This window comes from Prionailurus viverrinus, chromosome B3 (assembly GCF_022837055.1).
Source record: "Prionailurus viverrinus isolate Anna chromosome B3, UM_Priviv_1.0, whole genome shotgun sequence".
In the NCBI taxonomy this organism is placed as follows: Eukaryota; Metazoa; Chordata; class Mammalia; order Carnivora; family Felidae; genus Prionailurus; species Prionailurus viverrinus.
This window is the reverse complement of record NC_062566.1, coordinates 27,255,142-27,268,312: the sequence shown is the minus strand read 5'-3', so window position 1 is coordinate 27,268,312 and position 13,171 is coordinate 27,255,142. Positions and strand designations below refer to the sequence as shown.

The window sequence follows — 13,171 nt, the reverse complement described above, 5'->3', positions numbered from 1 at the left end:
TCACTCTTTGATTGCATGCTAGGCACTGGGCCAGAGATGAACAGAAGCATACTTTCCCCTCAGTGTGCACTCCAGACCCTATTATGGTTTGGCGGAAAGAACAATGTGACGCAAGATTGTCTGGGTTTCTATCCCAGGTCTGCCTCTTGCTAACAATAAATCCATAGCAGCCGCTTAACCCCCTAGGCCTCTACTTCTCATTGGCAAAATAGAGACACTGAGCATGGCCATTTGGACAATTGAATGCAACAATGAGCATAAAGCCTCTAGTGAGGTACCTGGCACATTGTGGGTGCTCAGTTCAGGTCAGTTCCCCTCCTTTCCTCCCTCCCTGCTTCCCACCAGGTCCTGCGTCGATCCTCTTTCCAAGCACCACCTCAACCATGGCCTAGGGTCTTTACCTTCCTTGTGCCCCTTCCCTAAGCCTGGATGAGATACCTGGGGCAGGCAGGGCCAGGAAGGCCCAGAGAGATTCATGACTCACCTGGAAGACAGTGCTTTAGCTGTGATTCTGTGATCATCACCCAGGCCTCCTGGCTCTCTGTCCACTTACAACCCAGGCCTTGTTATCACATCTTTACAGAGAGAGCAGGCAGGCAGTGGTCCTTGTGAGGGCGATGAAATATTCAAATAGAAAAGGGAAGATTTATTATATTGATCTTGGAAGGGCTCGCAGGGACCATGAGCTTTAATTATCAGCTCGGAGCCCCGGTGGAGCAATGCCAAGTGATTGTGTGCAGAGGGCTGGATTTATGGCCAGGGTCTGCCCCTTAGTCACTCTCCTTCTTGTGTGTCTTCTTCCCTTGCCCTGTACCCAGCCCACCCAGTCTGGGAAAGCTGAGGAAGCCACTGCCAAGACCCAACTGTATGTGACCATCGTTAGGAAAGGCAGTTTCTTCCACCGTGACATCGGCAGCAACCACACAGCTCTGGAGGTGCCAGGACTGGAGCAGGGGGTGGGGGGTGAAGGGGCAAGCTTGGAGCAGACCCCAGGCCCTCCCCTTGGCCACCTCTGGTTAGCCTGACTTTGTGGGGCATGGAGGGGTGTCTGGGGAAGAAATTAAGAAGGAAGAATGCAACAAGGCCTTCCAAGAATAGCCAAAGTACTTTGTGAAGAACCCACCCTGGGATGACGGGGATGATGGGTTAGGGATGGAGATGAAAATGATGCCTAACCTCTTCCAGCACTTCCCAGGCATACAGTCCTGCTCTGCTCCACACATACCAAGCAGGGAGGATGGAGAAAGGGAGGCTCCCAAAGCCTTATGTCTGTTTGAATCTCATGGGGGGTGGGGAGGAAAAGGCCCCCCACCTTGGCCCACATTCCCTTCCTGTTTCTCTCCTTTTCTGTCCCACTTGGAGTAGGGACCCCTGACCTACAACCCCCAAAATTTTAGGGCCTCCCCCTCTTCTTTGAGTCCTATTTCTAAAGAGGTTTGGCTGACCTTCCAATTAGGCATTCATTCATTCATTCATTCATTCAATAACTGCTTACGGAGCCTCCTCCAGGCTTGGCTCAGCTTAGACCTAGCTGGCACATATGATGCCCCAACCTTCTATTTCTCAGCTTTTCAGCAGCTTCAGAAAGATGGGCAATGCTCTGGAAAGATGTCCAGGGACCTATCCCCCCTCCCTTTCCCCTACAGCCTTCAAACTTCCCAGAGATGACAGACTTAAGTAGTGTTGGCCTGAGTATGAGAGGGGGATCCGAGAAGGCCCAAGCTCTGGGCTTCCCCTGCCCCAACGTGGCTGATCTGACCCACCCCACGACACTATAAGCCTGGCAGGACAAAAGTGTTCTTTAGTCCCATTTCACAGCTGGGGACACCGAGACTCGGAGAGTCTGGTATGGAAGTCCAGAGCTCCTGACCCACATCTCTGCTTCCCCACAGCCACCTTGCATGCCAGTGTATATCAGACCTGTAGGTCTGTTATAATCTCCCCCTGTTCTAATCTCCCTCCCTTTTCCATCATGTTCTTTCCTGAGATCTGCCAGCAGTCCACACACACACACACACACACACACACACACACACAGAATAAGGAAGAGTGGTAACAGCTTGGCCTTGCTGTTCCCAGGCCCCACCCCACAGGGAGAAGACCGTACCTTTAAAGACCTGGCAGAACCCTTGCCTGTGGGAGTGGGGGGTCCCCACTGAGGATCTGCCCCACTCCCACCCCAGCCTCCAGACTTACCTGGGAGAGTCTCAAGCACCCCACCTGCTCCGCGGCCCCAGCACAGATAGATGCCCCCCTTCCAGTCCTGATAGCAGACTGGAGAGCACAGTGGGAAGAGAAATTGCTTCTTTTACTCACCGGCTGTCATGAGCATGTGCACCTGGGAAGCTCTCTCATTCACACCTGAGCATATAGCACTGAACAGGTGTAAATTAGCCAGCACCCCCTACCTCTCAGAGGCCTGCTCTCAGCCGCTACACCTGTTAGAGTCCCTGTGTGCACCAGGGCCTGACACCTCTGCAGTGGACTCGCTCAGCCCAGACTCCCACCCCCACCTGAAGTTTGAAATGCCCGCATCAGATTCAGTCCTTTGAATGTGGGGAAGGGATTCAGTCTCCAGGGGCCCCAGTGAGCATTGAAAGGCCCTGAGCACTATCTTAAGGCCTTATCAGCTCACAGCTGTGTGGAGTTGCTAGCCACCTGCTAAGATGGGTCCTGGCACAGGGTCCTAGGAGAGAGTGCCCAGGGAGGAGGAAAGAGGATCCAGAACAAGCCCTTAATCCCAGGCACTCTCCTCCCATTGAAGGTCAGAACTGGGAGGACCAGAGACAGTTTGGTCCAACCCCTCAGGGTATGAGCTGGGATACTAAGGTCCGGCATGGAGCAGGGACTCGCCATGGTGACATAGTGACCCAGCTGTTGTGAGTGGGCCCTCAGCTGTGTTCACAGCCCCTTCTTTTTCCTGCTCTTCTTCCCATGTAATTAGGGCCCCCATCCACCTTCCAAGACCAGCTCAAGCCCAGCCCTCCCACCCTGCTGAGCTCACTTCCTGGCTCCTGCCCTGCCCTCCCAGGTCTCAGTGATTCTGTTTCTCTCGTGCTCAGAAACACAATCAGCCTCTCCCTCCCCATCCTCTACTTTTCTCCTTCCTAAATGGTGCTCATTTATTCCCCAAACACATACTGGGCTCCTACTCTGTATCACATGCATTTGCTAACAGCTGGCTATACAGCAGTGAATAAGGTAGACATGATCCCTGCCTCTGTGGAGACTAGGTTCTAGTCAAATGGACACAATGTGAGCAAGAAAGAATTAGAACAAACACAGGCTATGATGAGTGCTAGAGAAGAGACAATCCAGGGGCTAAGAGAATGGGGTGGGCTACTTTAGTAAGATCACAGAAGGCCTCCAGAAGGTGGTGACATTTAAGCTCTAAAGGAAGAGAAGGAGTCAGCCACTGAGTCACTGGGGGTGGGGGTGGGGAATCTAGGCAGAGGGATCAGCGTATGCAAAGACTCCCAGACAGAAACAAGTGAGTATGCTGGAGGTGTGAGACAAAAGAGGCTAGAGACAAGGACTGAGGGATTGGTGGAAATATGGGCTGAGGGCAGACAGGCCACACATGCAGGCCTTGACCATGATGTTTAGAATTATAGAATTCATTCTAAGGGCAGTGGGAGGAGGGTCATCTCTGGGTCTCAAGCAGGAGAAATAACATGATCCCATTTATTTTTACAAAAGTGGTTTTTGCCATCATGTATCAAATTGCCTGAGAAAGGGGATGGATTTGGGGGCCAGAATAGAAGCAGAGGCCACTGATGGGGGTCAGAGAAGTAGAAGAAGCCACAGGAATCACAGCTGGGGGGAGTTGGGGTGAGGACTGAGGGGCTAGTGGGAACCCATTTGGTGGGTAAGGGGTGAGGGCCAGTAGCCAGATCAGGAATTGCTTGGGTTGGCAATAGAGGTATGGGGGGACAGAATCTGTGTCTTCTCCCCCTGCCTTCCCAATGCCTAGCCCAGAGTCTGAAGGAGAGTAGCCTTGAGCAGAGAATCAAATGAGGCAGATGGAGGCAAAGATGATCTCATTACTGGGGAGAAAGATGGTAGATGGGTTGGCCTTGTTTCTGAGAGGGCCCAAGGCCACCCAAGGCTCACTTGCCTCCTCTCTTCCCCAGGTCTTTCTCCGGGGAATCAACGAGCCCCTGGTCAACAACTCTGACCCCATGGTGGTCATTGCCAGGGTGGTTCCCAACTACAGTGATTTTAAGTGAGTGGGGCCCACACTCACTTAAGGAGGGTGGGGAGGGCAGAGGACAGAGGAGGGGAAAGGCTGTCATTGCCACATGATTCCAGGAGGCCTAGAAACCTACCCTCCCCAAGCCCCTTTAAACCTTCCCACTGGGTCTGAGGTCCCAGGAAGGTGCTCTCAGCCCCTGGAGAGGGGTGGCTCAGAACTCTCTGGAGAGCAGGCTGCAGGGCAGGCCAACATGTGGAGGAGGAGAGGAGGTCCTCAGCCCCTCCCAACCTGATGTGGTGGGTATGGGATGGGGAGGCAGAGCTGTCTGCCTCTGTCACTGGCTCTGGTGGCCCAACAAGACTCAGCCAAACCATCTGTTGAGTTCTGATGACCTGTGAACACCCCTTGCTTGTTGGAGAAATGAAGATGACTGATTCACTCATTCCCAGCCCTCCTAAAGAGCTCAGCACATGCACACACCCTGAATCCTGCCCTTACAGCCTCCGTGCTCCCCACCTTAAGTCTAAACCATGGGGGTGGGTCACTCTGGCAAGGACTTCCAAAGGTGAGGCATTTTAAAGATGGGCCAGCTGAGGCATTGAGATGTGGCCAAGGCCACAGTGAGCCATGGGGAAAGGAACCTGGGAGTTGCAGCCTATCTCCTGACCAAGATGAGTTTTCCCAAGACTTGGGCCAGCAATCAGGAGGACCATCCATCCCCTGTCCTGGTGTCCAAGCCACTGCAGCCTCCTCCTCTCTCACATCAGTCCAGAGTCCGTCCAAGCGGGACCCCATGGCTTCCAGGCTTGGGCAGATAGTCAAGAGTACTGGGCATCTGTAGCACTCATGGGCTGACCCCTGTCTCCTTGCCTCCCCAGGGTCAATCAAATGAAGCAGGACCCAGCCTTCATGGGGCTGCCCATCACCCCACTCCCCTTCCCAATCCCGTCTCTTCTGCACTTGGATGTTCCTCGGGTCAGCCAGAACGGGTGTCCTCAGGTATGGCTCCTTCCCCCACCCACCCTGTCACTGGCTCAGACCTCTAGTGTCTCACCCACGTGTCCATTCATTCATTCCTTCAGTCAGCGATTCCCTTGACTATTAAGGAGTTTACTGAACCCAGCCATGTACCCAGAGCCATGCCTGTCTGTGCTGGGGAGGAGCTGCCCTCGGGGCACTCTTGGTCTGCAGAACATAGGCATCACATGTAGGAAAAGGTCAAACATCAACACAAGATAATATGTAATCTAATAGCAAACCAGGAGGGACTGTCAGAGCTGTAAAAATCAGAGAAGACACAAACGGACAAATATTATCTGATGCCACTTATATGAGGTTCCTAGAGTAGGCAAATTCATAGAAACAGAAAGTAGAATGGTGATTGCCAGGGGGAACAATAGAGTATTATTGTTCAATAGGTACAGAGTTTCTATTTGGGATGATGAGAAAGTTCTGGAAATAGATAGTAGTGATGGTTATGCAACACTGTGAATTTACTTAATGCCACTGAACTGTACACCTAAAAATGGTTCAAATGGGACGGTTTATTTGTGTATATTTCACCACAATAAAATTTTTTTTTTTAAATTGGAGGCCATAGGGATATGAAGCCTGGGTGATTCGAGTGGGTATCCAGACCCAAGGCTCTTGAGTTTTCAATAGGGGAGGGTTGGTGCAGGGCAATAGAGAATAAGAGTGAGAGAATAGGGATGGGACACACAGGGCATGAAGCACATCATGTCTGGAGAGGAGGGTAGTGTATTTGAATATGTTGGGGAGGGATGTGCAGACTGTGGCTGGGCTCCAGGCAATGGCCAGTTCAGTCTCTTCCCATAGTCTCTACTTCAGGGGGAGCTTGCCCCACATGGTGATCCCCACATTCCTGGGCCTTGAAGAAGACCGGGGTGCCTGGGAAGTCCTTCCTCCCACCCAAGTACTAACCAGGCCCGACCCTGCTTAGCTTCCGAGATCAGACGAGATCAGGCACGTTCAGGGTGGTATGGCCGTAGACCTGGGAAGTCCTTCCTGTTGTCTGTCCACCACAGTTCATGTCTGGCAGGGCAAATACAGAATGAGGCACCCCTTTGGAGCCCCAGCCTTCATTTAAAGGCAAGGACATTTGAAGGCTCAGACACAGGCAAGAGTGATGGTGTCAGGGAGGGGTGGGATGAAGGGGGACCCTGGGGACAGAGGCTTCAAACCCAAACCAATCCTCGGCCTGATTTCCCCAGAGTCATCTCACACATGGCCCTGCATTTGCCCAGAAAATTATGAACCAATCAGCAGGCGGTCCCAAGGGGCAGGAAGCACTGGCTGCTTTAATGAGGGAGCCCCCTCCCATCCCTGGACCCTCTCTGGCTGCCTTTGCTAATGAATCTTTGTGTGGGGGGGAGGTGCCCCTAGCTCCAAAGACTTGCCTCCTGTGCCCCATGCATGTGTGGGACTCAAGGCCAGGGTTCCAGTAATGGCAGGACACTTGTTCACTAGGCAACATGGTAGTTGGGTCAGGTTGAGAACTCACAGAGGTGCCCACGTACCAGCAGTGAGAGGACAGGGACAGGCCTCTGTGGTACAAGGTGGGGGTGGGCAGAGCCCTACCTCAAAGGGGCACCAGTCAGCAGCTTATACACACCCCTGCCGCAGCCCCTTTCTGAGTTGAGAGGTGGTGGTTGGACCACGTAATTTCTAGGACCTGCCTCTCTGACATCTTCAGTTGCTGTGACTTCCCACCAGCTGCCCACCAAGCCAAAGCACCGTGGGCAGAGATTTGAGAGCCTGGCACACTTGAGTTCGACCCTCACCCCCACCCCACTCTGTGACTTACCAGCTGCATGAGCTCAATTTCTCCAATTCCAGATTCCTGCCTTTACTGGGCTGTTAGGAGAGATTAAAGGAGTAACCTGTGCACGGCGCCCAAGCCCAGGGTGGAAGGAAGCTCAGTGGACCCCAACCCTTTCAGAGCTGCCCCTCCTAGTGTCCAGTGCCTCCCGAGGCCAGCCTGTCCATTGCCCTTGTTACATTTGACTACAAGTAACAGAAACCTCATGGACTTAAGCTCTAAGGATATTTATTGTTACAATTGTCAAGGGGTCCCCATGTAGGATGCTGCCAGAATTGGTTGATGCACCATCTTAGCAATGTCCTCAGGACTCAGGAGCTTTCCACCATCCCTGGATTGCCATCTTCAGGTGGCTAACAGCTCATGGAGGCAAAATATTCGGGGTACCCCAGACATGACCAAGACCGGAGAAAGAAGGAGCCTCCTCTCCTCCTCACCTGTGGCTTTTAAGTAGCGTTGGAAACCTCCCACCCGCAGCCCCTCCGCAGACCTCCTTTCTCGTCTCATTGGCCAGAATTGGGTCACATGCACTTCTCTCACAGCCAATCACTGAGGAGGGGTGTGGCATCATCGCCTTGCTGTAGCAGAAGTGCACAGGTGAGGTGCAGGGTGGCCGCCTGGACCAAAGCAGTTTCTGTTGGCTAGGAGGGAGGAAGGGGAATGGTTGAGGGGTAGGCGGCTCTTAGAGTCTGCTTCACCCCTCTCGGAGCCTGGTGATGACGGCAAAACTGGTGAGTGAAGAGATAGGTGGGCCCGTAGGGCTGATCTGACTCTACCGGAGGGACACGAAATAGGGTGGGACTTAGGAATTACTCCTCCCCTGCACCCCGCACCTTTGGGGTAGGGCCATTGGCCAGCAGGCTGCTCCTGTCATCTCCTCCTGTCTCAGCTCCCATGGCCAGTCAGTACCCAAGCTCTCATGGGGCCCCTTTCCAACCCGCAGACCTTGCCCTAGTGCTGGCTGCGTCTTCTCTTGGCGTGACTCACCGCAGCAGCCTCCACTTGGGCCCATCTCATTCAGCGTGTGAGAAGCAGCCAGGGCAATGCCTCCCCCAGATCGAGGCTCTTCCCCTGGATCCCTGACTCCTTCACTGACAGGACAAAGCCCTCGCTGGCCACCAGGTACACAAGGCCTCGTCCCCTACAGCCTCCTGTTTCACTGTTCCAACCCGCACAGGCTTTCTGTAGTCACTCTGGATGCCCAGCTCTTCTCCACGTTCGTGCTGTCCTTTCTGGCCTCCCAACTCTGCTGCGCTCAGCCTAGAATGGTCTTCCTCCCTCAGATCCTCCTTTACCCCGTTCAGAAGTCATCACTTTCTCCTCTGACATCCCAGCTTCCAGAACTCACAACTTGCTTAGGCCTCTGCATAGATCATAGGAGTGTGTGTGTGTGTGTGTGTGTGTGTGTGTGCTATCACCTAGGAAGACAGTGAACTCCAGAGCGGACAGGGTCTGACTCTAGGTCGCCTGTAGGCCCTGAGCACCCCTGAGGTACAGAGCATGCAGAAGACCCCAGTCAGCATTTGCTGAGTTCAACTGAACTTTCACCCCGATATCAAAGTATCCATTATCTCCTTCAGCCTTCACAACAGTCTTCCAAGGCATCGAGCATAAGACAGTTCCCAGTGGACAGTGACAGCTCGGTTCCAGTGAGGGGAAGGGACTTCCGGAGGTCTTGCAGCAAGGTTGAGGCAGACCTGCGCCCAGAGCTAAGGCGTCCTGGCTCCCTTGAGGCCCTCCAGCATCAGCCACTGTCAGCTACTCTTTCTGGAATGGGCAGAGCAGACAGTGGCAGGTGTGGGTGTGGATGTGGTGGGCCCAGGGGGAACGGAAGGAGGGCCCATGGGCCCATGTAATGAAGGCTCTGTCCCTAGGGAAGGCAGGTCTGCCTCAGTGGCAAGGGGTTAATGGCTTTGCTGAAGATTACAGCCGAGGGTTAATCACATCCCTTAATTCCACAGCCTGCCATGGCCTTTCCCATTAGCATCTGTGGTCAATGGCTTCCCCACCCCATGCCCTGCCCACTCCATACGTGCATGTGCATGCACACACACACGCATGCCACTGACACCTTCACCAGGGCCTTGGCATCAGACGGTGAATGTGATTAATCCTTGATTCCTTGCCCCTCCCCCTCACTCCGTTCATACACAGGAGAAGCTGGACCCTGTCTCCCCAGTTGTGGGTCTGAAGGGATCTTTCCTGGAGGACTCATCCTGGGAAACCATTCAGGGAAAGAACTGTCCTTACTGAGCAGTCAGACACTATTTCTTGCTTAGTAGGTTCCATTTAGACACATTAGTAGGCCCCAGAGAGGACAGCTAGCATCCATTAAATACCCCTCTTCCCCACCCCCCACCGCCGGGTGGGAAGCAAGGGATGGAGGCAGCAGGGGACTGAGTCACAGGTCCTTCTTGAGTGTCCCAGGGCCTGGCAGATGATCCAGGCTATGGGGAAGGCCCTTGGCACTCAAGAGAACAGGGTGGCTCTGGGATGGGCATGGTTTGGGGATCAATCCTGAAAGACCACTCCCAAGCCCCACAGAGCCTGAAAGCAGCTTCTCTAGCCTGGCCCCAGGGCCAAGTGGCTGTCCCCAAGCTCCCTCCAGAGCCTGTTCTCAGGAACACTCCCATCGCCCCAGTCACTGCCCCTGTGTTCAGGACCCCTAGCCCCAAAGTGACTGCGGCTCATGTCTCCAGGGGCAGGGGCCAAGGCAGACACAGCTGAGCCTCAGGCCGGGCCTCAAAGAACCAGAGCAGGCACATTAGTGTGACAGGCATCAGGACCCTGCCACCACGGGGGGAGTGGACCCACACTGATATTTCGAGATCCTGCATCAATAACTCCCGGAGCCAGCAGTGCATTTGTGCTGACCTTTCTGAGCACTGACTGATTCCCGCAGGGGAGCAGGAGGTGGGAGCGGCCGCCACTGTTGCTGACAGCCCCTGGCTGGGGACAGAGGCAAGGCAGCCTGCCGGGGGTCCGCACCAATGACCCCAGCCCCTCCCTGTGTTGGGACCATGCAGGGCTGTCTGCTGGGTGTTCCAGGCTGATGCCCCTGTGTTCCATTCCCCACTCCCCATTTTCCAGCCTTTGCAGATGCCAGGACTCCTCTACCTGGAGTCCCTCCTCATTCCAGGTGTCCTCCACCCTTGCCACACTTGCTGCCACAAGGACCTTTTTCTTGGGCTGTTTTCCCAGCCAGAAGCCCCTCCTCCTTCCCTTCACCCTGCCATATTTTACTTCAGAGCCTTCCTCTGGTCCTTCATCCTGCAAGACAACTCTGCTGACCACCTTCAGGAATGTCTCATCTAGCCCCTTATTCTGCAGCCATAGTCAATGCTGTCTTGTCTCATTGTTTAAATAGTACTCGTGTGTGCTTCAGCTGTGGACTTAGTATGCTAGCAAGTCCCCCAGATGCCCGTTGGCATGCCCTGCAGACACACCAAGGCTCAGGCATCTGCAGAGCTGCCGTAGCATCTGCAAAGGCCTGGGGAACCTGTGTGGGGCAGAGAGGGACTGGTGACAAGGGTAGAGGCCATGTCTAATTTGGCATCTCTGATACCACCACAGCCCTGGCTGTGAATACTAGTGCGACTTTTCAGGAAACTAGTTTACCAGCGATCAGTCAAATGCCTTAAACGGCACATCCTTTAACTCAGGGTCTCCATTTTGGGTACTCAGGAGATAATTTGAGATACAGAGATACATGTCAAAGAATATTCAATGCAGTGAGAGTCTAGGAAAACATGGGAAGGGAGAAGCCAGGGTGCTTGGACATGAGAAAATGTCCTGCAGCTATGAAAATCGTGGATAACAAGGTTACCTGTAACTCTGGATATGCTCAGGTTTTCATGGTGAATGAAAAACATAAGATGTTAGGATGACAATTATATACAAAATAGGCTTCAGAAAAAAAACTAGAAAGAAATGCACAGGCTTAGGATAGTTGTCTTTAGTGTGTAGGAATTTAGCGTTTTTCTTTTTAATCTTTTTATTCTTCTGTATTTTCCAAAATTCATGCCTTACACGTATGCTGCTTTGGTAATTGGGACAAACGTTTGTGACATATATAGACACACATAGATGGATATATCTGGACATCCTTCATTTGGGAGAAGCTGTGGGCTCACCACCCACTCCCACTGCCTCCTTTCAGCTGTCCAAGCCTGGGGGACCCCCGGAGCTGCCCTCATGGAATCAGTCCTTCCTCTTCCAAGGCCGAGACGGAGCCACCAACTTCTCGGAAGACACAGCCCTGGTGCTGGAGTTCTACCCCTCGACTTCCAGTGAGTGCGCTTGCCAGGCCAGGGCAGCCGTGCATCAGGACATGTGATGAAGGGGTGCTCAGACCACCTGCCTCTGCCCCCTGCAGGGATGGATTAAGGGGACCCAGTTCCTAGTGCATGCAGACAGGTAGAGGAGCACCTGGCAGCCTTCCTTGTCCTTGTTCCATGGCACGGGCCAGGATACATGAGTCCTATTCCTGTATTAGATCCATGCATTTTTATTGAACCCCTGTCCCCTCCCCATGTACCTGTCACGAGGAGGGAGGGATCCCCCAGGGCTCACAAACTACAGGAGAAACAATTCAGAGACCAGATGATCCAAGCCTGAGTTCTACCTTCAGAGAGTAAAGCCCCCAAGGGCAGAGACAAGGGAGATCCATGTACACACCCCAAAACCCAGAATACATTTGGAGTTTGGCCTGGAACTCAGGAAGCCCTAAAGAGCAGAGGAGGAGGATCCTTGTGCAGGGCAAGGCCAGGAGACAGGAAAGAGGCTGGCAGTGAGGGATGGGAGAACTAGATGTCAGGTACCAACGGATCGGGCGCCTGGTGGGGCCTCAGATGCTGGGATCCGAGGAGTCTGGGGTGGGGGCTCTGGTGGGAGTCCCAGCTGGTCCTCCCTCTACAGTGAAAGGCAGTGAGCCGTGGACCCTCAGCAAGCCCCTGGGCATCTCCGTGTTGCCGCTAAAGAAACGTTTGTACCGCAAGATGCTGACAGGGAAAGATCTGAATGGGCTGCACGTGGAGAGGCTCCCCATCACTGTGAGTCCCCAACCCTGGATGGAGCTCGTGATGGGTGGCCTGCTCCCACCCCTCTGCACCCTGCTTCACCTTGCCACACTAGCACAAGTGAATCTGGCTTCTCCAGCAGCTTCCACCAGGGCCCCTACCAGGGAAGCCAACCACTGTCATGTGTAAGGAGCTCCCCTGAGCTCCTGCCCCAGCGACACGAGCAGAAGTACAGGGAGCCCCCATGGGATGGTGGCAAGAGCTCAATCCTTTAACCAGCCAGACCTGGGTTTAAACACTGACTGGCCCTAGTTCTCACTGTGCAACCTGGGGCAAGTTTCTTCGCCTTTCTGAACCTCAAAGTGCCCATCTCTAAAATGGGAACAACATGCCCATATAGGATCTCTCTGTATGACAAAAGAGCCAAGGGCCCAGGCTCTAGAGCCTGACTGTCTGGATCCAAATTCCAATTCCACCCCTTAACAGATTACATCACCATGGGAAAATTAAAGTTCCGGTGCCTCAGTTTCCTTATCTGTAAAATGGGTTCATAGTAATAGAATTTTTCTCCTAGGGGGGCTGTGAGATTTTTTTGAAACAAAAGTATTTAGAAAGTAGAGTATTTAGAACAGAATAAATTCTCATTAAGAATTAATACACGATTACATCATTGTTTATTTCTATGCCACCTTTTCCCCTGAAATACTTCTGGCCATTCTGACATAATAGACCCCAATAAATGGGAGTTTCCCTACTCTGCCAGGAAACAGGTCTGGAAGTGCCAGTCGGGTCTACAGTGGAGTTGGGAAGCGAGGTTTGAGGCAGTGAGGGTGAGTGGAGGCAGGGACCGGCTCCCACCTCCCTCTCAGGCCCCGGGCAGAGCCCCTAGCAGGCACCTTCTTGGGCAGTCCAGAGCACTGGGCAGAGCAGAGGCAGAAGCTGTCTTGGCCAGCATGAGCTGACTGCTCCCCTCTCCTCCCCTAGGACACCAAGCTGAAAACCATAAATGGTGAGGCCCCCACAGTGGATATCTCCTTCCAGCTGCTTTCCTCTGAGGTAAGGCTGCAGCGCATGGGAAGGTCAGGGGCTGGCAGCCGTATGCCAGCTCCTGGAGCCCCA

General features: G+C 53.5%; 1 protein-coding gene across 6 annotated transcripts in view; it reads left to right on the top strand.

Annotated features, from left to right (window-relative positions):
* CCDC33 (coiled-coil domain containing 33) overlaps positions 1-13,171 on the top strand; it is a 90,398-nt gene that overhangs the window by 24,686 nt on the left and 52,541 nt on the right. For all 6 annotated transcript variants that reach the window (XM_047863157.1, XM_047863154.1, XM_047863156.1 and 3 more), the window contains 6 exons: positions 819-935; positions 4,134-4,225; positions 5,074-5,194; positions 11,194-11,323; positions 11,952-12,085; positions 13,037-13,108. In XM_047863157.1, the coding sequence (XP_047719113.1) occupies positions 819-935; positions 4,134-4,225; positions 5,074-5,194; positions 11,194-11,323; positions 11,952-12,085; positions 13,037-13,108 (666 nt within the window). The remainder of the gene's footprint in view (positions 1-818; positions 936-4,133; positions 4,226-5,073; positions 5,195-11,193; positions 11,324-11,951; positions 12,086-13,036; positions 13,109-13,171) is intronic.